This window comes from Cyprinodon tularosa, unplaced genomic scaffold (genome assembly GCF_016077235.1).
Source record: "Cyprinodon tularosa strain WSP-4 unplaced genomic scaffold, ASM1607723v1 ctg695, whole genome shotgun sequence".
Taxonomy (NCBI): Eukaryota; Metazoa; Chordata; class Actinopteri; order Cyprinodontiformes; family Cyprinodontidae; genus Cyprinodon; species Cyprinodon tularosa.
In genome coordinates, this window is record NW_024039446.1 from 211,569 (window position 1) to 239,072 (window position 27,504).

General features: G+C 37.1%; 1 protein-coding gene across 1 annotated transcript; it reads left to right on the forward strand.

Moving 5' to 3' along the window:
• The first annotated feature begins 192 nt into the window (after positions 1-192).
• On the forward strand, positions 193-22,982 carry marchf4 (membrane associated ring-CH-type finger 4). Its single transcript, XM_038268152.1, has 5 exons — positions 193-536; positions 848-1,562; positions 16,818-16,973; positions 18,328-18,520; positions 22,373-22,982. Exons 2-5 carry the CDS (start codon positions 1,131-1,133, stop codon positions 22,792-22,794), a joined length of 1,203 nt encoding a protein of 400 aa, XP_038124080.1. The 5' UTR covers positions 193-536; positions 848-1,130; the 3' UTR covers positions 22,795-22,982.
• Positions 22,983-27,504: the final 4,522 nt, after the last annotated feature.

A 27,504-nucleotide genomic window follows, 5' to 3' on the forward strand; every position in this document is an offset into this window, starting at 1 on the left:
CTCTGCCAGATCAAATGCCACCATTAAACTACACTCATGCATTTCAAAGCAGTCTAATTCAGCTCTAGGATATATAGCAGCTCCTTTATGTCAAAAAAGCTGCCTTATTAGAAACAAGTCCATGCTTATTATGCATGTCCCTGTGTTTTTGCCACACTTGTAGTAATGAGTTGGCCGCTTGCATCACTGTGCGGCGGTGACGTGCGGCGTCTGGGAGCTGTCCCAGGAATAATGGTGCTGAAGCTGCAGCACCCGTCCAGCAGCCAATGATCACAGGAGGATCCGGGGGCTCTGTGCGGTGCGCTTTTCACCCGGAGCAGGACGGTCCGGTCCTGTTGGATTTTGTTTTCCTTTATGACGGATGGATTCGATTCCTAATTTGCTGGGTCCTCAGATATTGGTCGATTTAATGATTCGGGAATGTAGAGGCTTCCTGGAGAGACGTGCAGCTCAGACCTGCAGTCTGGATGAGAATCTGAGAGGGAAATAAAGCAACTGCAGATCGCGTTGCTTGAAATCGGTTTATATTTCTTCAGGTAAGAGTGAATCTACTTCTTTTATGGTAAACCATCGGTTAATTTAATTTGTTTAGGAAGCCTAACAAGACATCGAAATCAATTAGAGCTGCACTAGTTTAAATCGGTGGCTTTCTCTTTTGAATTTTATGTAAACATGAAGTAATACATATTTTTGTTTTCTAGTCTTTTTGTAAAGGCATATTGTCAATCGAGATAGTAAATATTGTAGCAGATAGTTTTAATTATAAGGCCATTAGAGGAGTGAAAATATAGCGTAATAAAATAATGTGATATTTCTGTATGTCTAATGTTTGGTTTTCCTATTCTAGCTTTTTTATGGACCTAATGGCTTCAGACACTTGTTTGCATCGATGGGATTTATTTCTATTTTCTGCTTACGTCTTCATTGGGAAGCAATAAAAGTCAAACATCTGGGATAGTGATCCAATTCAACATAAAATAAAAATTAAAAAAAGGGAGCCATTTAAACCCTAGAGTCGTGCTTCATCCATCCACGTATGCAGAAGTGTTTGCTTATGCCGGGGACACAAACAGCACACGTCTTCCAGCACCTGGGCTCGGTGCTGTGATCTTCTGGCCGGACACAGCCCGATGCAGCGCGGCCGGGGCATGCTGAAGAGCCGCTGCTGCGTCCTGCTTGGTGACCTGAGGGTGCTCCTTCTCGGGCCACGAGCACCGCGGACACCGCTGCCTCCTCTGACCCCCATGAGCGGCCAAGCTTCGGAAAGCCATGAGGCGAGCGCCACGGTCCCCGACAACAACAACACCTTAACGCGGAGCCACCAGCAGCAACAGCAAGGAGGGGACCGAACTGTGCCGTCTGCTGCCGGGGCCCCAGGTGGAGAGCGGCCGGTTGGGGGCTGGGTGGACGCAGCGGAGCTGTCCGCGGCTCTCCGAGGGTGTAGCAGCTCATCTGATGACTGCTCAAAGGGGAAGCTGGAGGAGAGGTTCTCTCTTACCAGCTACACAGAGAGCGGCTTCAGGACGCCTGTCTGTAGGATCTGCTTCCAGGGACCAGAACATGTAAGTCCTGGAAAAAATGTTCCTCTACAGATCAAAGCTGGATTAACACACTCATAGGACGCCTATAGGCGCTAATACCAAGGGATAATGTTTAATTACATGCAAATACCATGACAAACTGTCTGAATTATATCATGCAGAGCTTTAAAATATTTTACAGATTTCTTCAGTTTTCCTCCTCCTAGTCACGTAAATGTTTCAAACATAAAAATGTTTAATATAGACAAAGAGATCCTCAAATAGAGAATGCAGTTATAGAATGATGTTTTATGGCATGATGTTATAAACCATTGTTTGTGGTTACTTCCAGATCAAGCAACCACTTTCCTAGAACATCTCTGACACCATGAAGCAGGCAACAAACCATTCCAGAGAATTTGTAAAAAAAATATTTAAATAACATTAGCAGCAAAGGATTGCAGGTTATTGCAAATTCAGTTTTTTTTTTTTTTCTTTGTTTTGTTTTCCTTTTTGAGTGTGGGGCAATTACTTTAGCTGTTTTCTTTTTATCTTATAGCCTACTCCATGATGTCTGTGTGCATCCAATTAATCTGAACTTAACTTTTAATCACAGTAAGTTTACATTTACAAAGACGCAAATTGCTTTCACATATTGGGCTGAATGGATAGCTTTAATATTCCTTGATAAAGTAAAATTAGAAAAGGGTTAATTTTGTATAAAGTGATAACACTGTTGACAAGAATAAGAGTGTAAAAACGGAAAAAAAAGCTAAAGAAATCTGTTTGGGGAGGAATATATATATATATATATATATTTAAAGCAAAGAAAAACAATTAGCATAATGTTTTCCTGCCACAGCTCTCTTTCATCCTCAGCCCCTTGTTTTCAAGGCTCCTGATTACTTCTGTAGTAGCCACACATGCTTATGATGTTTTTTGATGACACACACAAAAAAGACATACACATACATATGAAGTTACAAATGTTCATGCAATCGAAGACTCTACATAGATGTTCAACTTCATGAATATGAGTCAAATCTTTTAACACAATGTTGTAACTTTGATCTAAATTAGGTTCTGAGACAAACATGGAATTAATGACTCAACAGAACCCTAAAATGGGACAGCCAAAGTCTAAATGCCATTTCACCCTTTAGCTTTCGTTTTTAGCTCTTGAACTCAGTATTAAATAGTAACATGTTTTTAGTAACTTGTGTCAGTTTGCTGGAACACAAGAAGATAGCTTTCTAACCCTTAAAATGTCTGTTATTCAGTGGCACAATAAAAAAGGGGGTAGGAGCTACGATAGAAGCTGTACCCTACTAAAATATAGACATTTTCCTCAATAATCATTCAATGTGATGTCTAGTTTGTTGTATTCCAGGAACTGGTATTTGGTATTTTTCACATACAAAACAAAACTGCTGCAAAAAAATAGTCAATTTAACTATTAAAGGGTGGGCTGTTGTGTTTAAAAGATTCTCAGGTGATATAAGGGAACTAAAGTGTGCATACAAAAACTGTTGAATACAAGCTTTCATGTATTTGATGCTGCAGCTGAAGAATTATTAAACACTGTTCCAATCTGTCATTGTCTAGCTTTGTTGATCCTGTGTGACTATTGCCCCAGCTTGCTGCTCTTAGCTGACAGGTGGGGGGACCCTATGTGGTCTTCTTCTGCGGTAGGCCATGGTCGAGGTTTGACGTCTTGTTCCTTCAGAGAATGTATTCCAGATACTTCAGTTATAACAAGTAATCTTTTGTACTGCTGCTGCCTGTCATCTGAGGTTAGTTTGCTCAATACCTTTTGATACATTATCAACAGGATCATTTAAAACAATCAAGCCACGTTTAGAGTTGCTTAAATCTATTTTTTCCATACTTTGCTTGCTTTACAACAGGTATACATACATACACAGACAGACAGACAGACAGACAGACAGACAGACAGACAGACAGACAGACAGACAGACAGTAGTAGTGGTGACTTGAGGGTATTCCTTCTTGAGCCACAAGCACCACGGACATCGCTGCCTCCTCTGACCCCCATGAGCGGCCAAGCTTCGGAAAGACATGAGGCGAGCGCCACGGTCCCAGAAAACACTAACATATTCTTTCCGTCATGATTTGTGGACATTAAGATCTAAAGAGAAGCATCATCTCCTGGTCAGACCCTGTAATTCAGTGAAAGACTGGAGTCAGAGTACAAAAATATGCAAGAGGGGGTCACTCCAGTGGCTGGAATTTGGAGGGGATTTCTAGTTGCAGGGAGGTGGACTGCCATTCGCCTGGTGTTTGACTGGTAAGGGCCATTTTGAATGGCTGCTACTGTATAGATAGATATATAAATATATATTCACCACATTTCAGGCTTCAAACATAAAGATATAAAATTAAATTTTTTTGTGAAAAATCAACAAGTGGGAAACAATCATAAAGTGGAATGACAAGGTTGAAAATTTCAAGGGGACTGAATACTTTCACATGGCAATGAACTTCTGCCAGTGGTTGTCAGTGTTTCAAGTTTTTGCACAGCTATTCTGGGTGTATTATGATTTAACTCTAAAGAGGCTGCATCACTGGATCACATTACTGGGACCTAATTACGAGCAAAGCAAAGCACAACTAATACAATAAATACAGGTCCATGCAGAGACAGCTTAATTTTTATTTTATTTTTACATTTCAAGGTTATTTATTCTTTTCTAGCCTTTGTACTTACATGGAAATCGCCTCATTTGGCACCACTGGCTAAAAGACACTAGTATAACCCTAAAAAGATGTCACTAATACTCAGATTTATCACAGATTTGTTTAAAAAGAAAGCTAGTTATTACAAAAAACGTAAGGAAAAAAAATATGCAGTAGCTAGAAAGCCCCCTAAACCTTTTCTTCATCATAAGGGTTAGAATAATCAGAGTATTCAATTAATATGAATTTCTTGGGTTTAAGGCTCCAACTTCTTTTCCAAATTAAAAAGGATCAAATTGACTTTCAGCATGTTATTAAAACGGCCACACAGCTGACAGGCTGGACCTGTTACTCTTCTTATCCCACTGCATGGCTTGTAAAGATAGCTACTGCTGCTGGAGGGATAATGAAAGACCTTGTCCTTTCGGCTGACAAGTGTGGAGGATACACAGAGATGCAGAAACAACTCATTACAGTCAGACACATCAAAGCGTTACCTGCATGACAAAATCAAATAATACCTCTGCTCTGCTTCTAGTGTCCGCCATCCTGCAACAGACAAATATTGATAATAATGATGTAACATGATGTTTGAAAGCAGGAGGAAAGAGCCTCCAGGTTAATTACCTTGCACATCTTCACGTTTGGAACCATGCTGATGATGATGTTGTGCTAACATCAAACAGTGCAGGAAAATATGTGAAAGGAGATTAAAAAAAAGATAAAAAATGTTGGATGGGTTAAATGACCTGCTGAAGAAATATATTTTAAAGAGTACGAAATAGCTGAAATATTAGAAAATGGTAGAAATCCATTCAAACCAATGTCAGAAATCCAGGCAAAGCAACAAACTAAAAGGAAAAGATCCTTATTTTATTTCCCTTGAAACCATAACTGATTCTTACATGGCTTCTTCTGGAAATTGGTTGTGATTTTCTTGCCTCTTGCTTTAGAGGCATGCGATTCAAATTCCTCAAGGCGCTGTTATTTGTAAGTCACACTGTGTAAAAGTAGACAAATTTTCCTGTGTTTTGGTGAATAAATTACTAGAGATTCATTATGGGCCAGTAAAAAGAATTTCAAAAAAAAAAAAAAAAAAAGTCTGGCTTTTAAATGAAGTAGTTTAATTCAGCTTTCTGGTGGAACAAGCAGCATTTGATCAAAATGTCACAAAAATCTGTGACATGAAACGCATAACTGTGATTTTATAACATCAATAACTACATATAAAAGAACTTAAGGATTTGTTAGCATTCAATTACTCTGTCATCTCTTCAAATATTAGTTTGTGCTTCTGGCTTAAATGAAATCATAACACAGAAGTCAAATAATGATTGACAACTGTGCATGATTTCTATACATATGGAAACATTTCTTTAAAGATATCGAATATTTGTAGATGACAAAATCATACAAAGTAGAGACCATGAATAAATGGTTGAAATGACCCAAAGTATAGTACTGTAGCTATGTAATTTTTTTTACATCAATAGGATTTTAATATCAGATAAAGTAAACTTCAGTAAATGCCAACTTCAGAAAAAACAAACTAGCCGTATTAATACCGAAATCTTTATTAAAATGTAGTGTTGGTATTTGGTAAGTCATAAATCAATTGTGAAAATATAGACATCTCTTTGTAGAAAGCTACTCTAAACATACCCAGGCCTGTAAAATGAACATTTATTTATTGACATATTTCCGACTGGAAACTCTTATAAACCAGTTTTATGGCTTTGGAAATCCCAGATGTGGAGGGCCATTAAAAATACTCCTAGAGAACATCAACACTCAGGCAGGACATCACAAAACAACTCAGAACCACAGTGAATGCACCTCAGGCTTCACTTTCCTCAGTTAAGGTCAGTGTTTATGATTCAGTGATGATAAAGAGGTTAGGGAAGAATTAGATATCATGAGAAATATATCAAAAACTGTGAGTTTGACTTTTGCAAAACGTCATCCGGATCATCCCCAAGACTTTTCTAATCACATTACATGAGCTGATAAGATAAATGAATGCTCCAAAAAACTAAGGTTTAGTGTCTGGGCTTAAATTTAACTTAGATGTTGCAACATGAGCTTATATGGATCGCCCATTCAGTTGCTGAATTGAAACAGCTCTACAATTAGGAGTCAGCCACAACGCCTCCATAACAATCTAAAAATACTCAGTGACACTTATTACAAATCCTTGATAGCAGGTTCACATACCCAGTTATAAGGTCAAGCAGAAATTGACAAAGATCCCCCCTTTTTTTAGAAAAAAAAGTCATCAGCAGGGCTTTCTTCTCTATTTTAATATGGTCTCTAGTTAATAAACATTGTTATTCTTCGCTTTCACTATCCACTCTCCTAATCATCTAAAACAGGGGTGGGCAATTCCAGTTCCTGAGGGCCGGTGTCCTGCAAATTTTAGATCCATCCTTCGTCCAGCACACCTGAATCAAACGGCTGAGTTACCTGCTCAGAATACAGTCAGTTCGTCCTGAGTCTTCTCAAAATCATCTAATTACTTGATTCGGGTGTATTGAACCAAAGGCACTTATGAAAATTTGCAGGATACCGGCCCTAAGGAACTGGAATTGCCCACCCATAATCTACAACCTTTAAGGGTGGCAGAAAAGAAAGGAAGCAGTTAAGGGAAACATTTCTTTATTTTTTTTCACAATAATCTAGAAAGAGTCTCATACAAATCACCCAAGCTTTTTGTCAGAGCTTTTAAGAGCACTGATGAAAATGTCCTTCCTCATCATTTCCTGAAGCTTCTCAAGAATGAGACAACTAAGGTGAAGAAGAGAACTTCTTATCTGAACAAGCTCTTTGTTCTTTCTCCTATAACTCAGCAACAGATTTACTGTATCACTTCATGCCCCCTCCACTGGGTATAATCTCTCTATGTGTCATCTGCTAATTACTACAACACTAATTTTGCATATCAGTCCACCTCTGGGCTTAGCCTTTGTAATCATTACTGGCATGGGGTCCATTATGAGACCTGGAGACAAGGCGTCCTCATTGTTTTCTCAGAAACTCCACAGATAGTTGGCTACACACTGCACTGCATACAAAGTACTGCCTTGCAAGAAAAAAAAAACCACAGTATTTCCCATGGTCTCCTCCAACAAGTCTCATTAAAGCTTCCCTGAATCACTGCACCACATCGATAGCACTTGATTTCATTGCGTCCTATCAATATGCATGGTTATATCTTCCTTTTCTCTGCCGTCTGTGAGCCGTTTCTATGGGTGGAATCCAGATATGGATCTGCTGAGGTGTAAAGGAGAACGAGGTTGTGTTTGGAAAGAGAGATGAGTGAACTCTCTTCATACCCCTGTATGTTACAAATAGCGCACACATTATTATCCAGTTTTTTTTAAGCCTCTGGAATATCACCCAGACTACGTCAGGCAGCATCTGATCTGACAGTCCACCTCTAAACCCGTCCATCCTCATGGTTGAGACAGTTGACAAAGATTTAAGGAGGCACGAGGCTATTTTATTCCAGCATCCCACTAAGAAAGGGCCTTGAACGTCTGAGGAAGGAAGCCATTGAAAGATGATTGCATTCTGATTTAATATGACACCACAGAATGAAATAAACCCATGTAATAGAACCACTCTCAGTGTTTTTGAATGCCATTTTTTTTGTAAGTTGAGCTTTACAGTTTGGATTTTGCTTTGTTAAAGGGAAGATTTTTTGTCATAAGGAGTTTTTTTTTTTAGCACAATTGAAAGATAATTGTGTAAATGCATGCATTCATTTAGAAAGGATCATTAGGAATGTTCAGGAAATAAAAATCTTCCAAATTCAAAAACTGGGTGTTTTACATAACCTTCTATGACAAACTATGCAGAAAACCTCACCAACAACCCTTTTGATACAAATACAGTGTATGAGCTGCTTCACTTGATCTGAAATAATAAAAAATAAAAAAATATGTTGCCTTGAAAAGGTTTTGAACTCTATAAACCTTTTTATAACCTTATAACCACAAAGTTTAAAAATTGTGTATGTGATAAACTAATGTAAAATGGTGCATAGCAGGAAACTGATTCAAGGGTTAATCATTTTCTTTTAACAAATCCAATATTTAAAGTGTGGTATGCACTTGTGTGAAATTCTTCATATTTTCAAATGTCAGCTGTCAGTGTCTATACCAGCTTTGCACATATATAGACTGAGGTTTTTCAGAACAAATGTGGGAAACTGTGATTTGGACTGATAGTTGTTCTGCCAGTAGATTCTCCTGTCTCAGCTGTGGATCTCATAGATCCTCCATGTTCTATATATTTACTATTTTCATATGATGAATTGAACAGGGCACTGAGGAGCATTGGGATATATCTTCATCTTCTACCTTTTCCTTTATTATATGATCCTTTTGATGCTGTTTGTTCCTTAAAAAAACAGCTGGATCTAAACCGAGATGAAATTACAGACATGAGCTTACTTGATAAATTAGGATTCTTTTTAAGATAATTTGGTTGTACTGGCTCTTCCTTTTTTGCTTACATCGTTTGCTTTATCACAGTCTGCGTTTTAAGACCTTAACCTTAACCTCAATGTGGATCATATACGGAAATATCACTTTTACTGCTTTTGTGGAACAGATCCAGAACATTTATCTGGATTTTTTCCTGCAATGAACATATATTTAATTACTGAGGAATATTTACATGCTTGAAAGATCCTACTTTCCATGTCCTTTTGCAAATGACTACAAGTTTATGGTATAACTGTGATATTTTTTGAATTACTAGGAAAAAAGCAGGCTTTCATCCCTAAATCCTAACAGGGATAATGCACTTGAATAATATGTTTTGTCAGAGCACAAAGAGAGGCCTAAAGGGTCAAGTTGGCATCATTATTTCTACATGGCCTTCTGGCATGGAGGCACTCTTAATGCTGTCTGTTGGCAGGAATGGATGCTCAGCCATTTGTTGGGAATAGGATATAAACAAGTTACATAAACACAGCACCTTTTTTTCTATTGATGTTTGCATTTGCAGAAGTAAATGGAAAGAGGCTGTGAAGATATGAAGCTAGATGAGAAGCAGCTCTCTCTTTTCTTTTTCCAATTCCTATTATCGTTGTCGAAATGGTTTTCATAACAGCATCAATATAGCTACATAAAGCTGAAATGATGTGATCTTCACTGGAATTTACACCTTTCCTTTCCTTTTGGTAGACCAATACAATCTATAGAAGAATCTATTTTTCATGTTTTTATAGAACAGATGGTTGCAGCCTGGATGTTATTGGCCATTATGAAAATCCTTCCATTTAGTTTCAGTGTGAGCTAGATGATTATACTACAGGTTCCCTTAGAGTTAATAGAGTTCACTTGTATTGATTCTAGGCTCTTATGTGAAAAGCTAACCTAATTTTTTTTTTTTCATTCCATTATACATACATAGCATAAGGAGCTAATTTTATAAGGAGATAGTTAGATGCTCAGTTTCTGTCTGCATATTTCCCCCTATTTCTCTTTGATAAAAAAAAAAAACAGTAGGTTACCACTTTCTGCATGCGTGGGCTATCGTTTGTTATCAGACTCCCCTGCTTTCTCCAGCCACTGTTATATAGGAGTGATCCAGGTTTCAGGTCTTGGCTGCGATCGGGCCAGTCGCAGCGAGCGGCCTGAGTCCCACTGGACTCGACAGAAGTGTTCTGCTGCTCCTGCCAATACACTCCCACCCTGGCCATCTGTAGATGAGCCTTTTCTCCTGCAACTCACTCGATTTTCCTCTCTTCCCTTCAAACCGGGGTGCTGCTCCATCTGTTGGAGATGTCAGCACAATAATGGGGAAATATATTTGAAACTTGCATCTTTTTTTTCAAACGCTGATTTAACCTCTGAGTTTAACACTGATAAGGTTAAAAGAAGAGAAAAGATATTTACTACAAGCTTTTTTTGCCGCCACCTTAAGAAAAGAAAACAGAGGAAACTTATGATTGTTTTTTGTTTTATTACTATTGTCAGGGTAGGTCATTGCTTTGATGGGTAAACTTAAGGTGGAGCACCATCGATGTAAAGATCAGTTTATCTTGCAAAATTAGTCATACCTCTTAGATCTTTTCACATTTTTTCATGGTACTACAAAGCATTAGCTTAAAAAGTAAGATTTTTTTCTACAAATGCAAGTATAAAAATTATGTCTTTTCATCCAGCCTATTTCACCTGCTGTCTGCTAAATGTATTCCAATGAAAGTGACTGCATTTACATGTTACCTAATTAGTAACGAGAACCTCACTGTTTTTCTCAGTAATGAAACAGCTGTTTTATAAAGCCCTTTGAGGTTTGTTAGAGGTGTTGTTTTAAATATTCTGCATATATGGAACCATGATTTTACTGCATCCCCTTAAGCCCCTTAAGTCTAAGATAGAATAGAATAGAATACAATACAATACAATAAAAAAATAGAATTGAGTAGAAAATCCTTATTGTTCAACAATGTGGAAATTCTGGTGTTTATAGCAGCAAAAAAATTATAGAAAAAATGGTCACACAAATGTGGACCTTAGAAGAGTGTATAAAAATATACTGTACTGCAAAGTGTTTTAACAATATAAAAACTGTGCACCTGGAGAATTAATAACCAATATACAGCTGTGGACATTTTTACAGTAATGGACATTTGAAAATAGCAGCAACATCAGAGATGTGCAAAATGACTGCAGCATGTTATTTAGCTGACTAAGATAGAAACTGTGCAAAAATCAGCATGAATGTACATTTCTATTAATGATGCACATTTTAAGATTTGCCCATTCTATCTTGCAAAGTAGCTTAAATTAATCAGTCTAAATGGTAAACAACAATTTCAAAGTCTTACTTTAGATTAAGTGTCATATTTCTCACCAGTCCTCAGTCTTTTGCAGCCACTAAGAGGTTCACTATCTCGATTGTTTTTTATTTAACTCCAATCATCTTACTGTAAACTGTGACCAGCTTCCACATATCTGCAGCATAATGCTGCCACCACCGTGTTTCTGTCCAATCTGGCCAATTAAAGATGGGACGAAACATTCCAAAGGACATTGTGCAAACATATGAATAGTTAATATATTTGTTTTTTCTGTATGGTACTTTTTATTTACATAGAACTTATGTGGGGATTTGTAAAGACCCTGAAGAGGGCCACAAGCCAAAATGCTTTAGTTTATCAATACATTTTATTCCAAGTGTCAGGATTAGGTTATGGATTGTTGACCCAAAAGCAGAGACAGGAAGGCAGAGGGGAATTTCTTGGTGATTTAATGAAGGTTTACTGAAAACAGAGGCAGGTAATCCAAAAAGAAAACAAAGTCCAAACTAACAGGAAACCATGGAGACATCAGGGGATAACTATCACAAGGTGGAAGGCTCGGAGACGCGGAGTTGGAGGAAGTTTGGCGAGGACCCAGCAAACAAGAACAGAACAGAAAGAGTATTTAAAGGAGACAGAAACAAAGAGAGGACTAATGAGCAGACTGGGAACAGGTGTGCACAGAGCAGGAGAGGAAAAAGAGCAAGTGAAAAAGGAGAACACAAGAGGGAAGCAGAGGGCAGCAAATAAAAAACCTAAACATTTTTTAAAATAACTAGAAAACACAACAAAATAAGATTTAAAACACAAAAACTAGAAAACAAGGAGTAAAGCAAAACTGAAAACTCAAAAGAAAACAACAGAACCAAGACAGTAAGTGAGAAAAACCAAAGAAAACAATTAAATAAGAATTAAACCATAAAAACTAGAAAACAAGGAGCAAAGCAAAACTTAACATCCAAAGAAAAACATAATTGAACCAGAACTCTAACACCAAGTACTTCAAGTGTTGCTGAAATTTTCTCCTCACCAGTTTGCTGACCCTCTTCATGTACCTTGAAAGTTAGGAAAGTTGCTCTCAGAAATCTCTTGGTTCTATGAATAAATTCTCATATTTGAGCTACTGATTTCTGCTGCTCCTCCAAAGTTACTTCAGTTCACTTCACAGGGTTGCATTTAAGGGTATCATAGCAAAGAGCATAAAAAAATCAGATCAGATCAGAGGGAAAGTGTTCCTTCTGCTTTACAATTAACACTCCACCACATAACTATGGTGATCTCTCCCTCAACTTATTGGAATACATTGAAGCCTGGGGTTTTAATTTGAGAGTTTAAAACTTTACGGTGATGTAAATTTGCTGAAAGACTTTTATCTGTCTGAAGATAATAAGCCTTGGAGCAGTTTGGTTAGAAGTGAATATAATATAAAAAATATATTTTGAAGGTTTTCTGAGGCCTTGATGTTATGGAAAAAATATACCCAAATTTTTCTCAACTCACCGACCCAAAGGATGGAAGCAATGACATGTTTTGACAACTTTAACCATCACCTGAAAGCACTATAAATTAAACACAATAGAACCAGTTTTTTTTCTTTTTTTTAGTGAAATGTAAGAGTGACGTCTCAGGGTTAGAGTTAGTAAAATAATCTACCAGTACCAGTGTTTTGTTTTTCAGTGGTTGCAGCCAGACCAAAAAGTCCTGGCTAAAGATGAATGAAAAAGTGAAATATGAATATTAAAATATGCTCACCTATCATTTAATTCAATTTCAATTTCATTGAATTCAGTTTATATAGCACCAATTCACAACACATGCCATCTCAATGCACTTTACAGAGACAAGTCAACCAGATCATACAGTCAGATTGGTTCAGTTTTCCAACTAAGGAAAACCAGCTGATTGCATCTCCCATTGACTCAAAAGCAATCCCTCACACCAAGCATGCTTGTAGCGACAGTGGAGAGGAAAACTCCACTGTTTTATTACCCACTTTTATTTATTACCTGAAAAAAATCTGTTTTGGTGTTCCTCACTAACAATGACAATCCAAATCCTAAACAATTGTGCAACTGTTCTCAGGCACACAACCACAAAAAAGCTTTGTCCAGACAAGTCAGTGGAGAACTAGCAAAAAGACCCCCAAGACAATGCTGCAAAACAAAGTAACGCCATTTTGTTCTTACTGCTGTTAGAGCAAGAAGAAAAAACATCTTACCCCTCATGGAGTATATAATAAACTTTATCCTCATGGTTTCTGCTGTCTGAGCGCCCTCTATCTGTCCTGTTAAAATGAGTGAACATATGTTACCAGAAAAAAACTAATGAAACAGATATTTAGCCAGCACTTAGCCAGTAAACAACCATATTCTTTAACAAACGTGTACACCATGGTGCTAAATGCATAATTTTATGATATACTTGATTTTGAAAGGCTTAAAAAAGAATAACTAACTTAATGTTGTCAGTTATAGTAAATCTGATTAACCCATATTAAGTTCACTTGTTGTATTTTGTTTTCCTTGATGAACCCTTTTACAATATTAATTCTTTAAGTCCACAAAAAACAGAAATAAAGGGACAAAATGATCCCAATACAGTACATCCTTCAGATGGGACCTTTTTCTTTCGCAAAAGGCAAATGAAGTTATGCATAGCAGAGATAAAGAGGATTTGTATTTTTTAGCATAACATTAAGTCTAAGCATATCTCAAAATCCAAAAGGGAATGACTTCATGGGAGGAACATAGGTTTTTCTGCTTTGCAGGGGAACTACATCTGAAAGATATCTGTGGGGATACCCTGAAGGGTGCTTTAGGCAAGAGATGTCCTCACAATCTGATAGATTTGGGTAACTTTTCCAAGTTGCAGCAGGAAAATACTTTCAAGATAAGGGATCAATGAAGCCTGGATACGAACAGGTTGTTGTAGCTGAAATATTTGCCCCCTAATAGTTTTGTTTGTTTCTCAGTTAAATTAGAGGAGTTGTAGCACATTGTATTCCAAAAAGGATTTTTCATGGTCTAATTTTTACATGACCGTAACCTATTTGGACTAATCAAATCTCCGCTCCCCTGTCTGATGCTTAATGACTCTTGGATCTGCCAACTGTCATGTTTCAAAACAGCATTTGCAGTCATGATGTAAAATGTCCTACTGGAGACCATATATTCAGTCACATTGTGCAACTCCTAACCAGTCCTTTGTTCTTTATCTGTCACTGGTTTTAATGCTTCGTCAAACACTTCATTCATTTAACAAGCTGCTGAATCAGTGCAAGTTTAGCACAGTATTTTACAGATTAGTTAAGCTTAGTTGAGCTTTATAAAGCTTTATGTGGCTAATCCTGCATATTCAACTGTAGCAGTAATCAAGTATCTTGCCTGTCAAGTAGGTGTAAGGCAAATCTTTCATTTCACACCTGAATTGTGCTGCAGGCGGCAGCTTGCTCTATATATGGGAGTATGTGTCTTCCTGTATCTAAAGCGCAGTGAAAGCCCTCGTGAAATCAATAAGCCGGAGTTAAGATATATATCTGTAATCTAGCGATTCAGGATATTACATGTAGGTGGGTAATAATGGGCTGAGTAAATAAGATGAGAAAACTTGTTGTTGTTTGCCTGTCAGTGATTACTGTAGGCAGCGTCTTGCTCTGAATCACAGGCTTCAGTCAAGCTTTACATAACCAGGAAGTACAGCATGTTTTAAATTTATCCACAACACATTTTCTTCTCCAGGTGATTCTAAAAAAAAAATTGCTGAATCCATTGGGGTTCCCATACACTCCCATACACAAGCCTGAAAATAAACCTAAAGTCTGGATAAACGTGCAATGAAAAGAGAAGAAAATGTTTGTTTTGAAGAGGAGAATGATGAGAATTGAAAGTAGGGATGAGGTTGATAGGATGAAGAGGAGGAAGATAGATGAGGTGAGGTGAGGCTTGGGATAAGGGAGGGTGGGGTTGAAAGAGTGTGACTCACTATGAAGGATAGGTGAGCTGGGTATAAGTAGACGTAGACCGCTGTGTAAAGGAAGGTTTTTACATCTGAAAAGCTGATAGAAATACGCACCCTAATATAGGGTTCCACAACATGGACCTAAAAGCTTATCACAATATTTTATGTTATTTATGGTGATAACAATAAAAGCAATTATAAAAGCATTTAAAAATCCATTGCAGGCTTTTTGAGCAATAGTTTGTCGCAGTCTGCACATCAGAGTCCCATAAAAACAATCCAAGTCTTCAAAGGACACTTTACCAAGTAATGGCAAACCCCAGGCACCAATTACATTAAGTTGCTCAGTTTTAAATTTATTCACTTTAATTTATCTTTATAGAGCTAATTCATAACATTCTGTATGTCGTCTTAAGAAATAAAACGTTAATTTCACCCATCAATACAGATTCAGAGCTACATATAGTTAAAATTGATTCCAGTTATCAGTGCAGTCTGTTTATAATTAGTAAAATATTTTCTATTTAAGATGACGCAGTATGTACTCTTCCTGGATGAGCATGAAGCTATAGTTGGCACAATAACTACATGTAAACACATTGTCTAAATGATTTGTGTATATTACGCTTCCTATAAAAACAGCAGTAAGAATAAATAGGAAAAAATAACAATTCCAAAAACACGTCTCATTTTTGGACTTCAAATTTTATCTTCAGTACTCCTATGATAATGAGAGAAAAAATCACAATACTGATACCACTTTAAAGGACTTACATCTAGAACAGCGAAATCCAGTTCTACAAGTATGGATGAAAACAGGCTGAATTTCATAAATACATTTAGGATACAATAATTTATCTTTAACACACAGTAATAGAATGACTGGGTGTAGCTCAATGACATGAGAATTTTTTTCTATATTGCCCCCTGAAATTTTTTCCACTAATTGAAATGTCTTTAGATACACATTAACATGCATTCAACACAGTAAATCTGTTAGTAATCACATAAATGGAGGCAGAAGATGTCTTTCAGTCATCAATCCACACATTCAGCGACACACAGGAGCTGTTTCAAGCTGGGCACCATTTCATTCACAACACCTGTCCCATCAACCAGGAATCAAAATCAGAAACAATAAATAAACTAATAATCCCAGGGCTAAAATACTTTCGTTAAATGACTCCATCTGTAATAGAGTGACTATAGGACCAGTTTGATTTAACAGAATTTCATACAATATATATAATTAGGGGGTCCCCGCTCCATCTTGCCATCAGTTTGGGGGTCCTTGGCCTGGAAAGCGTTAAAGACTCCTGTTCTAAACCATAACAAGGCTTTCGTTGGGCTACTTTATAAATCTCGAACTCAATGCTAATCCAGACATTTTGAATTGAGAAAGCTTCTGGATGAGAAGCGAAACGTCTTCAAACTTGGAAAACAAAGTCCAGTGGTTTGTTTTTAAACTTCTTGGAATGACTATGACCTAGATGACTGAGAATCATCACCAGCGTATCAGAAACTCAGCTTTGAGGAGTGCATAATTATTTTTGAGGAAAACTTTTACAGCTTTTACATGTTAAAGTGTTAGGGATTTTGAAATAGTGCTGATTATGTTGGCCGTAAAATCCCCAAATGCAAACAGTGAGATTCATGCACACTTTCAATACAGGAACCAAATGTATCTATCAGATTTCTGGAACTTAAAGATAATAAAATCCAGAAAGATGGTATTTGTATTCCGATGTTCAGAGTGTTAAAGAAACAAACATCTAGATATATGTATCTGTTGGGAACCCTTCCTGACTAAATGTTTGTTTCCTCTGCAGGGAGAGCTCCTGAGTCCGTGTCGCTGCAGCGGATCGGTCCGCTGCACCCACCAGCCATGCCTCATCAAATGGATCAGTGAGAGGGGTTCCTGGGCCTGTGAGCTCTGCTACTACAAATATCAGGTCATTGCTATCAGCACCAAGAACCCACTACAGGTAAGCTGTCTAAGCAAAAAGCACCTCCACAAAAGCACCTATCAGATTTGATCACATTCTCCACAAATGCTTACAGATCAGGCATTATTAGAAAAACATAATGCTATCACCACCCCAACAAATACAGTGCATGTTTGGTGTTAAAATATTTGTTCTTCCTTGTCTCAATTTGGAGCAGATTTTGCCTTCGTATCAAAGTGCTTGTCGGTGTTAATCGTTAAAAACTCAGTTTTCAGGCACTGTAAAAAAAAAAAAAAAAAAAAAAAGCTTCAGCTCTAGTTTTGCTTTGATCATAAACTGAAAAGGGAAAAAAAATGGCTTTTTGAATTGAACAAGTCTTTCCTTCTTTGATCCCTAAAACAGAGAGAACAGTTTCCTCTTGGATTTAGCTTCTGGTAGTGTTAGGGAGCGTTATTGAGTGACTTTGTTGTAAAAGTTACTTCAGAAAGACAGTTTGGGACTTGTTAATAGATCTGGTGAAATAGGAAGTTGGCATATAATCATGATGTGCAAAAATGTTTTATTTTTGGTCCTCCAGAATGCATTTAAACTGTTCTTTTTACAGAGTGTAAAAATGATAACAGTATTTGGATACATGCACTACTGCAAGCTGCAGAGAAACCACATCCAGCAAGTTTCTGGCATAGCTCTGGTTGGTTAAATGCAGAGGATTAATTTCATTGGTTTGTACTTGACAGTGTAATGACAATAAAAGTAAAATTCTATATTCAATTCTATATACATGTCTATGCAGGACTGTGTCTATATAGTGAGGTCTATGTTTATAATTCTCACCTTAAGTGAATTAGAAAAATGAACTGGTTCAGAAGGACGTACCTGCTGTAAAGTCGTGGACATAACATCGTTAGCTGGTTTACCTTAGGTACAGTAGTCAATCTTTTTTGGTGTATGAAAGTAGACTTTAACTCCATTTGGAAATTTTATTGAATTTGATTGTATGTGATTTACTTACATACATTTTCCTTATAGTAATTATATAATCCTGGATATAAATATGATCTGATTGTTTTGCAAACTGCATTAAGAATCAGGTCAGTTAATAACCTGGATTTAACTAAATAATTTGTCATATTTAATCAGTTATAAAGTTCTCTGTTGCTACTTCCACTTCCTTTATGGAAGTATGACTCATGACCAAACCTTTAACAGATAAATCTGATGTTTTCTCTTAGTGTTTTACGTCCCAAATAAGTTAATTTCCTTTTGAACTAGTGGTTATTCATTTCATTATTTATTATTATTTTGTTATTTCATTTGTTTGTTTGTTTTTTCAGGGAAGTCAGAGGCCTGTAAAGAAAAATAAAGCCTTAAAGTGTGTTGTGTCCTCTTGCAGTGGCAGGCCATCTCCCTGACTGTGATAGAGAAAGTGCAGATAGCAGCAGCCATACTGGGTTCCCTGTTCTTGATGGCTAGCATCTCCTGGTTGGTCTGGTCCTCTTTCAGCCCGTCGGCTCGCTGGCAGCGCCAAGACCTGCTTTTCCAGATATGCTACGGCATGTACGGCTTCATGGATGTCGTCTGCATCGGTGAGGAACCAGACAGGAATCATCGATGTTTGTTGTTCTAAAGTGTCAGACATGGATTCAGAGTGATATTGAGCGCTTCCAGTCTGCTCACATTAATCCAGGTGTGCTTAAGAGGCAGAGTTAAATGTCAGAAACGCTTCAGACTCCAGCCAATATTTGTAAATGCAGCAAACCATTTAAACTTTTGAGAATCAATGCAATTAATCTATACACCACAGTCAATTGCTTTATATCCATTTGCATTGGCTAGTTAAGGACTTTTGCAAATACAATGTTAATCTCTTCAAAGACACTGCATCAAACTCCATCTAATTAATAAAACATGAATGCTAGATGTTGAAAAAACTCCTACCCTGCAGCAACTGAACCCCATTTCAATCTCTAATAAAACGCTGCAGCCTGAAAGTCTGGGGAAACTTTTGAGGCTTGCTGTGCTCTGTCATAACATCAGAGGTAATAAGGTGCAATGAGGCATCTTTATCGTTTCTTTCAGAATTTGAGTGGGTGTCCAAAATGAAACTTATCCCATCTGTACTGTAAGCTGGCTCTCCGTCTCTGCTGCTCGAGGGTCCATGTGCTTTGGATGAATGCCACATTTAAAAAAAACTCCAACTTGTGCTGCAGAAGACAGCTTGAGGGTGAGGCGGGGGGGAGAGGAGATTGATTGTCTCCGGTTTGGTGGTGAGGATTGACTGCGCAGTCATTAACTTGGCACTTTACAGAGATTAACTTGTCACCTGGTAGACGTAAAAGAGCAGAGACCTGATTAGCCAGAGAAGAGAGAGCAGTAGAGAGGCACAGTTAAGTAACGACTCCAATCTAGGGTTTAAGGAGTAATGATACATCATAACTAAGATCTATTATCATTATAGAGCGGTAACACTTTACTACACACATTCAAATTTATATTGTCTTGGTGTTATATGACTCTTTTATCATTGCAATTTATTGGGAAGCTAAAACCAAGAAAGTATTACCTAACTGTGAAGGAAAAGAAAATAATAAATGTTTACGTTCATTTTATCAAAAGAAAAGGTTGTAATGCGCTTAGGTGATGTCAATTTGAAAGGTGATCTGTTGCACTGCATTTTAATTAAGAGTATCAAAGTAAAGGGGGCTATATACAAATGAATGCAACACAGTTCAGATTTTTAGTTGCAAAAAAGGAAATCTTAAGTAAATTTTCTTATGGTCTGATCTATAAATTATCAATAAGGCAAAATGTTTTTAAACACCCAGCAACATCCTGTGAGAGAACAAACACATAGAAATAACTGTCTTTAACTTAAGGAATAAAACGGTGCCTTTTCGGTTTGCCTTTAAACCACTTGATCCTGAGCATCCTGTGGCTCTAAGCAGGGGCAGAGCTAGATATTTTCATCATAAGGGGCATAGCACAAAAAAATGTTTCATTATAATGAAGGCGTTGTTCTCATTCTTGTTTCCCTCTCTGTGCTACTGTGTGAAGATCGATCAGTACAGCATGAAAAATATGATTGTTTAAAAGTGGAAACTTGATCTTACATACTCATATATTGTAAACAATGATATAGTTACTGTACATGCCTCTTTGTTCTCAATTTTACATGTTTTACCCTATAGGGGTAATTAGAGAAACATGTAAATCTGAGCATATTAGGGAGTGATGGGGCCACAATACCACCTGCCAAGCTATTTACCATCACTAATAGTACTAATATTAATTAGTATTTTTTTAGTATGGCCTCACCTTAATTTACCTCAAATATCATAACTTAAAAAGCAGAAAACAAACTAAGGTAAATGTGTCCATTATGAGACATGGATTTGAACCCTGCCCCACAGATTGCTAACCCCAATGCAATAATAATGAACTAATCCTAGGCTGGTGCTCGCTGGAGAACAAAACCTGCTGATTCAGACTTCAGACACCATTTAATGATCAGATATTTGAGCTTCAAACTACTACTCGATTACGAAAATAACATTCTTAAAATTTAGAGAAATTGTTAAACTGCTCTTTGATGCATTCAATCATTAATTAATTCATTCATTCATTCATTCATTTATTCATTCATTTATTTTCTGAACCCCTGGTCCTTTTATTAGGTTGCAGGAGGGCTAGAACCTAACCCAGCATTCATCAGGCAAAGGCAGGTACACACTGGACAGGTCACCAGTCCATCACCCCTTTAGACAATTGGACCTATTTTATCCACAGTTATTGATCAAAATTCAAGCTAAAGTAACTTTAAACTGTACTGTATATTGTGAGCAACCAAACAGTATTTTAAGTCAAGCTTCTAAAAAAGCCACATGCAGCAGGTCTTGTCTTCACAATTTCTTACCAGCTTCTTTTTCTGCCTCTGTCTCCTCATTCTGGCTGCTTCATCTGTCCTTTTTTGTGCTGCATTCATACATAAACCGGAGCGAATTACTGCTATCAATATTATATGGCACATGATCAAGTTAAACTCTCTAGTTGTTCTCTCACCTGATCTGCTTTTGAACTAAAAGCTAAAACAAAACAAAAAAGTCGGATCCATTTTAGGAAAAGTTGTGAAGTGAGCGTGAAAACCAGGGTTTAATTGTAACAGAGTTACAAGCATTTCAAAACCAAAGGGGATAAAATGTCCCCCTTTGGGGTTTGATTGTGTAAGATATTTATGATGGAGGACACAGAGAGAGTCCCTGTAAAAGAAAAACAGCCATTTCAAATTTAATATTTCAATTTGAAAAGCATTTTCTAATTGTAAATTTAAAATTAAATTATTACAGTGAATATTACAGTGAATTTTATTAAATACTGGAATTTGAACATTTTTCTTCAAATCCTATTCGAATATCCGATTTAAATAACAAATCTGATTATAAATACCTTTCCTAATCACACATTTAAAATTTTTAAACTTTATTACATTTCCATTTTCTTTTTATACTGAATTTTCAAATTCTTTTTAAAATTGTATTTTCATTTTGCAATACCATCTCAATTTACATTTAACATGGCCCTTCTGGGCCTGAACATTGTCCTAAAGGTTTCCCTTTTTGTATCTACCTTTTCTGTGACTTTTCAGGCCCTTGAGTACACTGAAAACACAATTAAACCAATCACAGCTGCTCTTCTCATGTAAGAAGCTTTCCCATTGGTTAGACAGTAACACTTATGGCTGCAGTAGGAGGCACTGTGCAAGCCCCCTTACTGTGCACTCACCAAAACTGTTGATGGAGCACAGTTATGGATGCAAGATAGTAAACAAATTCAGCATATAATGTACACAATGTCCAACTTAGAAGTTTCATGTATTTTACAGAAATACCCAGAAGGGTCAAAAGGGTTTTCGGCTGTAATAAAAATGTAAAAAACATTAAAAAAAAATAGATCCAGGGCTTTTGAAAACCATTCCAGATTTAAGCCCCAAAATCACCCCCCCCCCCCCCCCAACCCCCCCCCCCCCCCCCCCCCCCCCCACCCCCCGCTCCACTGGTTCCAGGCAACTGCTGGCAAAGCTCACTCTAATTTTCCAGATACTGACTTCAATGAACATGAATCAATAAGTAATTTTGGGCAAAGATACAATGTTATCGAACAACTGCAGAGAGCAGATGCATCGTTTTTTGTCGACCTAAATCCGAAACACCAGTGATTGTTGCAGTGTCGTAAGTTCACTCTGTGGCTTTACTTGATGGTACAAATAAAGATTTTATCTCGGCTTTATGGGGAGGTGCTTGAAGAATGAGTTTGTTTTGTTCTGCCACTGTGTCGGCTTAAAGTTTCTGCTGGATTTAACACCGCAGAGGTATCACTCTGTGGTGTCATTAAGACTAGAGCCAGACACTGACTTTGTCCCCCTGCAACTCTCTTTTCCACAGCATTAATTGTCCACGAAGGACCCTCTGTGTTTCGCATCTTTCACCGCTGGCAGGCCGTCAACCAGCAGTGGAAGGTTTTGAACTATGACAAATCGCTGGACAGTGACGACCTGAAGGAAGCTGTCGTGGACAGGACTCTGTCTCAGCCCGGTCAGGGCTACCAGAATGGGATTGGAGCGTCTGCCTCCAACTCCTCCCTGATGGTGGTGGCCTCCACAGCTGATGGCTCCACTTCCACAGCCGTTGTGACCGCCCCAGGGGAATTCGGAGCACACATAGATCCTGAGAGCGGCACCACGGTACCCGACCAACACTGTCCCTACAACATCCTCCACCTACTCAGCCACCTGAGGCAGCCGGAGGCTCGCAGCCAACCCAGCAATAGCACAAGAGAGCTGGTCATGAGGGTAACCACAGTCTGAGCAGTCAGTTGAGGCCTTATTCAACACGGAGCTGAGAGATTTCTGAACCAGCTGGCAGTGAAAAAGACCTGAAGAAGTGCTGTCTTAACTGCACTGGACTGACATCATGTTCTTGTTTATTTTGAAATGCATCTTTAATGTCCTGACATTGATTGAATAAAAGTCAAAGTGGTCTGATTTGCAAACTGCTTGGGAAAAAGCTTTTTTCATCATTAGGGAGTGAATTTTCAAAATAACAGGAGTATTCTTGAGTAATTGGTTTGTAGATTGCTCCATTTTGATATATGAGTTTGTTTGTAAAATTGTTGCTGAAAGAAAATGATCTTTTGAACAGTCGAAATAAAACATTCAAGTATATTAAAACAGTTTATTCAGTATTAAAAGTTGTTACATCACTTTTTAAAGTGCAGCTATAGCAAAGATCCAGCAGTTCATTCATCCTCTTTTGCTAACATTTTTGCCTTGACTCTGTCTGCAAGGCAACAAAGAAAGAAAAATGAGAGAAGAGCATAACCCCATGTTTTTTATTTAACTTTCAGCAAAGAAAATATAATCAGCTTTTAAGGGTTTGGGATCTTAGCAAAAGCTGAAGAAGACTAAATTAGGATTTTAACACAAATCATACTAGGATGACAGAACTTCTGATGGTCATACTGTATACAGATACAGTCTATAAACAATTTCCCTTCAAAGATCCTTTCCTGTCGAGCATGATTGTTTCTAGATAGCTAAAAAAAAGTTTCTAGATAAAGAAAAAAGTTTCCAGCGCATGACTTTATCTGTTAAGGCAAAATTCAGAGGAAGGCCCAATGTGTAATATTAGCTTATACCCTTGTGGATAAACACATTTTTGGTGAAACCAATTAAATACAAAATCACTTAAATAAAACCAATGCCCAACACAAAGTGGCCTAAAAGATTTCAAAGTTGACATTTTATGCCCTGATGAGAAACAAAGCTGTTTACATCCATCAGTCTGGAGATGATTACAAAGTTATGCTGGAAACTCCAATAGACCACAATGAGAGTCAATAACTATGAAACCATGGTAAAGTAGGTAACCTTCCCAGGAGTGACCAGCCTAACCAAATTAATATATGAGTGCAATCTTAACATGTCTAGGAAGTTACAAAAGAGTGAAGAACAACATGTGAAATTCAGCAAACAAAGGCGGAGGAAAACAGCATCCATGATGGAGTTTAAACACCAAAACCAATGCTGATCAAAACAGAAGCAAAGGATCATCTCATATTCCCCAAATAAACATTACCATGGTCTTCAAAACTTAAGGATACTAATTAAGGAACAGATGAGGCAAAAGTTGAACTTGTGAAGAGGGAAGAGTTCTTTAAATTATAGAGTATAGGGCAATACTGACAGCTTTTCAAATAAACAAATATTGTAGTGTAACATGGTGATGGCAATGTGATGGTACCTCTTCAAGACCTGGGCAACCTGCAGACATTAATAGAACCATAAATTCTGCTCTCTAGTAGACAATAGAAACACAGAATGTCCCTTAATCAGTGTGTGACAATGTGTTTATCTGGGTTATGCAGCAGGATGATGCATAACCTAGCAAGTCACCCTCTGACATGCTTAAAGGAAACAAAATGAAGGTCACAGAATAGCCTGAGCTAAAATTTTACCTTAAATGTGCCCCTAAAGCTTGTGAACCACCAAATATTGCAAAATAAAATAAAAAAAGAGTAGGCAAAAAGTGATCAGAAGATATTTTTAAACTTTTTCTCAAGCTATCATAAACATTTAAAAGTATTTTTCATGGTCAAAGGTAGCATAACCATTTATTACGTTTAAGAGGTTTAAGCATTAAACTGCCTCATAGGTTTGGATGTTTTTTGTTTTAATAATTTCCCTTTTTTATTACTTAGAGTAATCAGAACTGAATCCAGTTGGATTATCTTAAATACTTAAAAGTTACAGAAACATCACAACATTGTCAAGGTTGTTGGACTTTGTTGTGGACCCAAATGCAGAGTTGAGGAGGCAGAGATATAGATTTTGCATTTAATGTTGGCATAAATCCAGAAATAAACAGGCCAGGAACTCCAGAACCAAGAACTAGAGACACTCAGGAGAAACATACAAGAAGAAATGAAAAGAACGCAGCACTGAGCAACTTCATAGGAGGATTATATGTGGGAGACAGAACAAGGAGTGGAGTAATCAAGTAATTGGGAGCAGGTGTGTACAGAAGCAGCTAGAAAGGAGCTAAGGGGAAACGAAAGGGGCACTAGGGGGCAACAAAGAGTAACCAGGTGAAACATGGTGTAACTGTAACTATAAAATAAAAAATGACTAAAAAATAAGGAATAACCAAGGGGAAAACTAGAAGATAAGCAAAGGAACTGTAAATAACTGAAGCCATGAAAAAAAAAGGATAAAAGAAAGAATAGCCAACTAAAACTAGACTAAAGAATAAATAATAGAAAAAAATGCTGAAAAGATATAACAAGGAAGACTAACACTAATGGTTCAAAAATTATATAAATCTTGACAATACTGAATAAGATAATAAAGCATAACTGAGGACCCAAAATTAAAACTTACACAAAACCAAAAGGTCCAGAAGGACACAGATCATGACAAACAGAGAAAGAAATCAGGCAGCTATTACTTCTTTGAAACATTTTAAACGTCCAACAAACATTATACAGGTAATCCTAAAAACAAAATTAAATATGTACACAATTACCCGTCTCCAGACCAAGATCTTTAAACAATTTCTTTTAGATTTGTTATACCTGCATGAATAATTTCCAAAACTCTGTATCCTTAGTGTTTAATCAGAGGCAGGCACAGCAGAGTAAAGTGTATGGCAGGGAATTATTCAGACGGCTACAAACCATGTTTTAAGATGAATTTGATAGAAGAGGTTAAAATCAGACAAATTCACTGTTTTATACAGGACTTTCTTTCTTATACTTTGTTTGTAATCATTATTTATTATTATTATTTTTTTTTCATTTTGCAAATGAACAAAGCAAGCATGAAGTCTCAATTTATACCACCTAGCCTGAGAAAAACACAAAAAAGAGCATTTCCAGTAATCTAAACAATATGTAATAAATTGCGGAAAACCTCATGAAAGGAAGTAATAATTGGTTTGTTTAATTTTATTTCAGCCTGTGTCCTGACTCATATAGCTGCTCCACAGCAGTGGTGTTACTTACAGTCCATTAGACTGATATTCAGGCTCGAATTTGGCTCACAAAGCCAAAGGGTTTTTGTTTTTTTTCCACTCTCCTCTCTTGACTCTCAGATTCAGTTATGCTCTTTGATATTTCCTCACGGCTCCAGTTTCATGTCAGAGATTGGTTTTTATCTCAGGGGGCACTAGATCTCTGAAGCATGTTGCAGGAGGAGAAATGCTGCTGGAAACATCCCCAAAGCAGAATACAGTGATGGTGATAAGGAGAAATTGATATCACCCATGTTTTGCCTTGATGCAAAGTGCAAAAGAAACGCTTTGCAGTGTCCTTACTATCGTATGTGCATCATTCTCAAAGCACACTTTGGATTTTATTGATCTTACACATTTAAAGATGGCCTATGTATGAAAATACACTTTATATGGAGCAGGAAACGAATACAGTTATACTACATACTTTTAAAAATGCTTGAAGAATGTCCTATGTGTACGTTATAAAAGGACTCTTAATACCTTAACATACGGTATAAAAAATCATGTCAAGCTATGAACAATGACAGTATATAATGGATCAAACAAACATTTATCTTCCACATAATAAATATTATTATAGGGATATAATAAGCAAATCAAGGCATTTTAAAATAACAAGGAAGTGTTCAGGGGAATGTAAATGCTCTTGTGTTTATTTTTGCTGTAGGTAAACCCTAATTCAAATTTCTATAAAATTATATTTATCTTTTTGTTCAACATCTTCTTAAAGAGAGTTAATATTTATTTTGAATAAGAAATGCAAAGAAATGCACGAAAACTATATGACTAACGAAGAAATACTTAACTCCTGTTTTTCCACATCCCTCTTAATGCTTTAAATTACAGGAAAATAAACTTTAAGCTGGTCCCAGATATAAGCTTTTTTATGAGCTTCACTTCAGAAGCCTTCAGGTCTTTAAGAACCTGCATTACATAAAAGCACATCATTATCTTAAAAACGATGATAAGGATTAATTAAGATAACTGATGTTTTATCTGTGTTTTCCATCTATGTGAGATTCTTTTAAGAGGGGAAGATAATCTTATCAAAATAAGAGGGTCAGAAATATATTTTTAATTAACAGCTACAATGTTATAAAAGCTAAACAATATTTACACATAACTGGATGTATACAAAATGTTCACAACATGTATTGTTGTCTTTAATTTAGCTTGTAGTGTTAATTATTCTCAAAATGTATGAGGTTCTATACTATTTTTCAAACCTGCCAGTTCCAATTGTAATCAAATTCCAGGGGTGAATTATCTGCAAACACTCAGGTTGCACCTTTATTTCCTGCTGAATAATTTAAGCCCTGAAGCGCTCATATCAATAGGAGGGAGCTGCTACACAGAAAAATCTTGCAAGGAGCTGGCAGGTTGCAGAGAGTTCACCATGAATCTGTTTGGGTCTGCTTTTCTTCGCACAAGGTCTCTTTGAATTCACGCATAGACAGAATATGATGAGATACAGCTCATAAAAACGACGGTTAAATGAACAGCGT

Excerpts from the sequence above, each read along its gene's own strand:
- marchf4 (XM_038268152.1), top strand. The coding sequence starts at position 1,131 with ATGCAGCGCGGCCGGGGCATGCTGAAGAGCCGCTGCTGCGTCCTGCTT. Across the intron at positions 1,563-16,817 it reads GCTTCCAGGGACCAGAACAT|GGAGAGCTCCTGAGTCCGTG; the intron begins GTAAGTCCTGGA and ends TTTCCTCTGCAG. Across the intron at positions 18,521-22,372 it reads CATGGATGTCGTCTGCATCG|CATTAATTGTCCACGAAGGA; the intron begins GTGAGGAACCAG and ends TCTTTTCCACAG.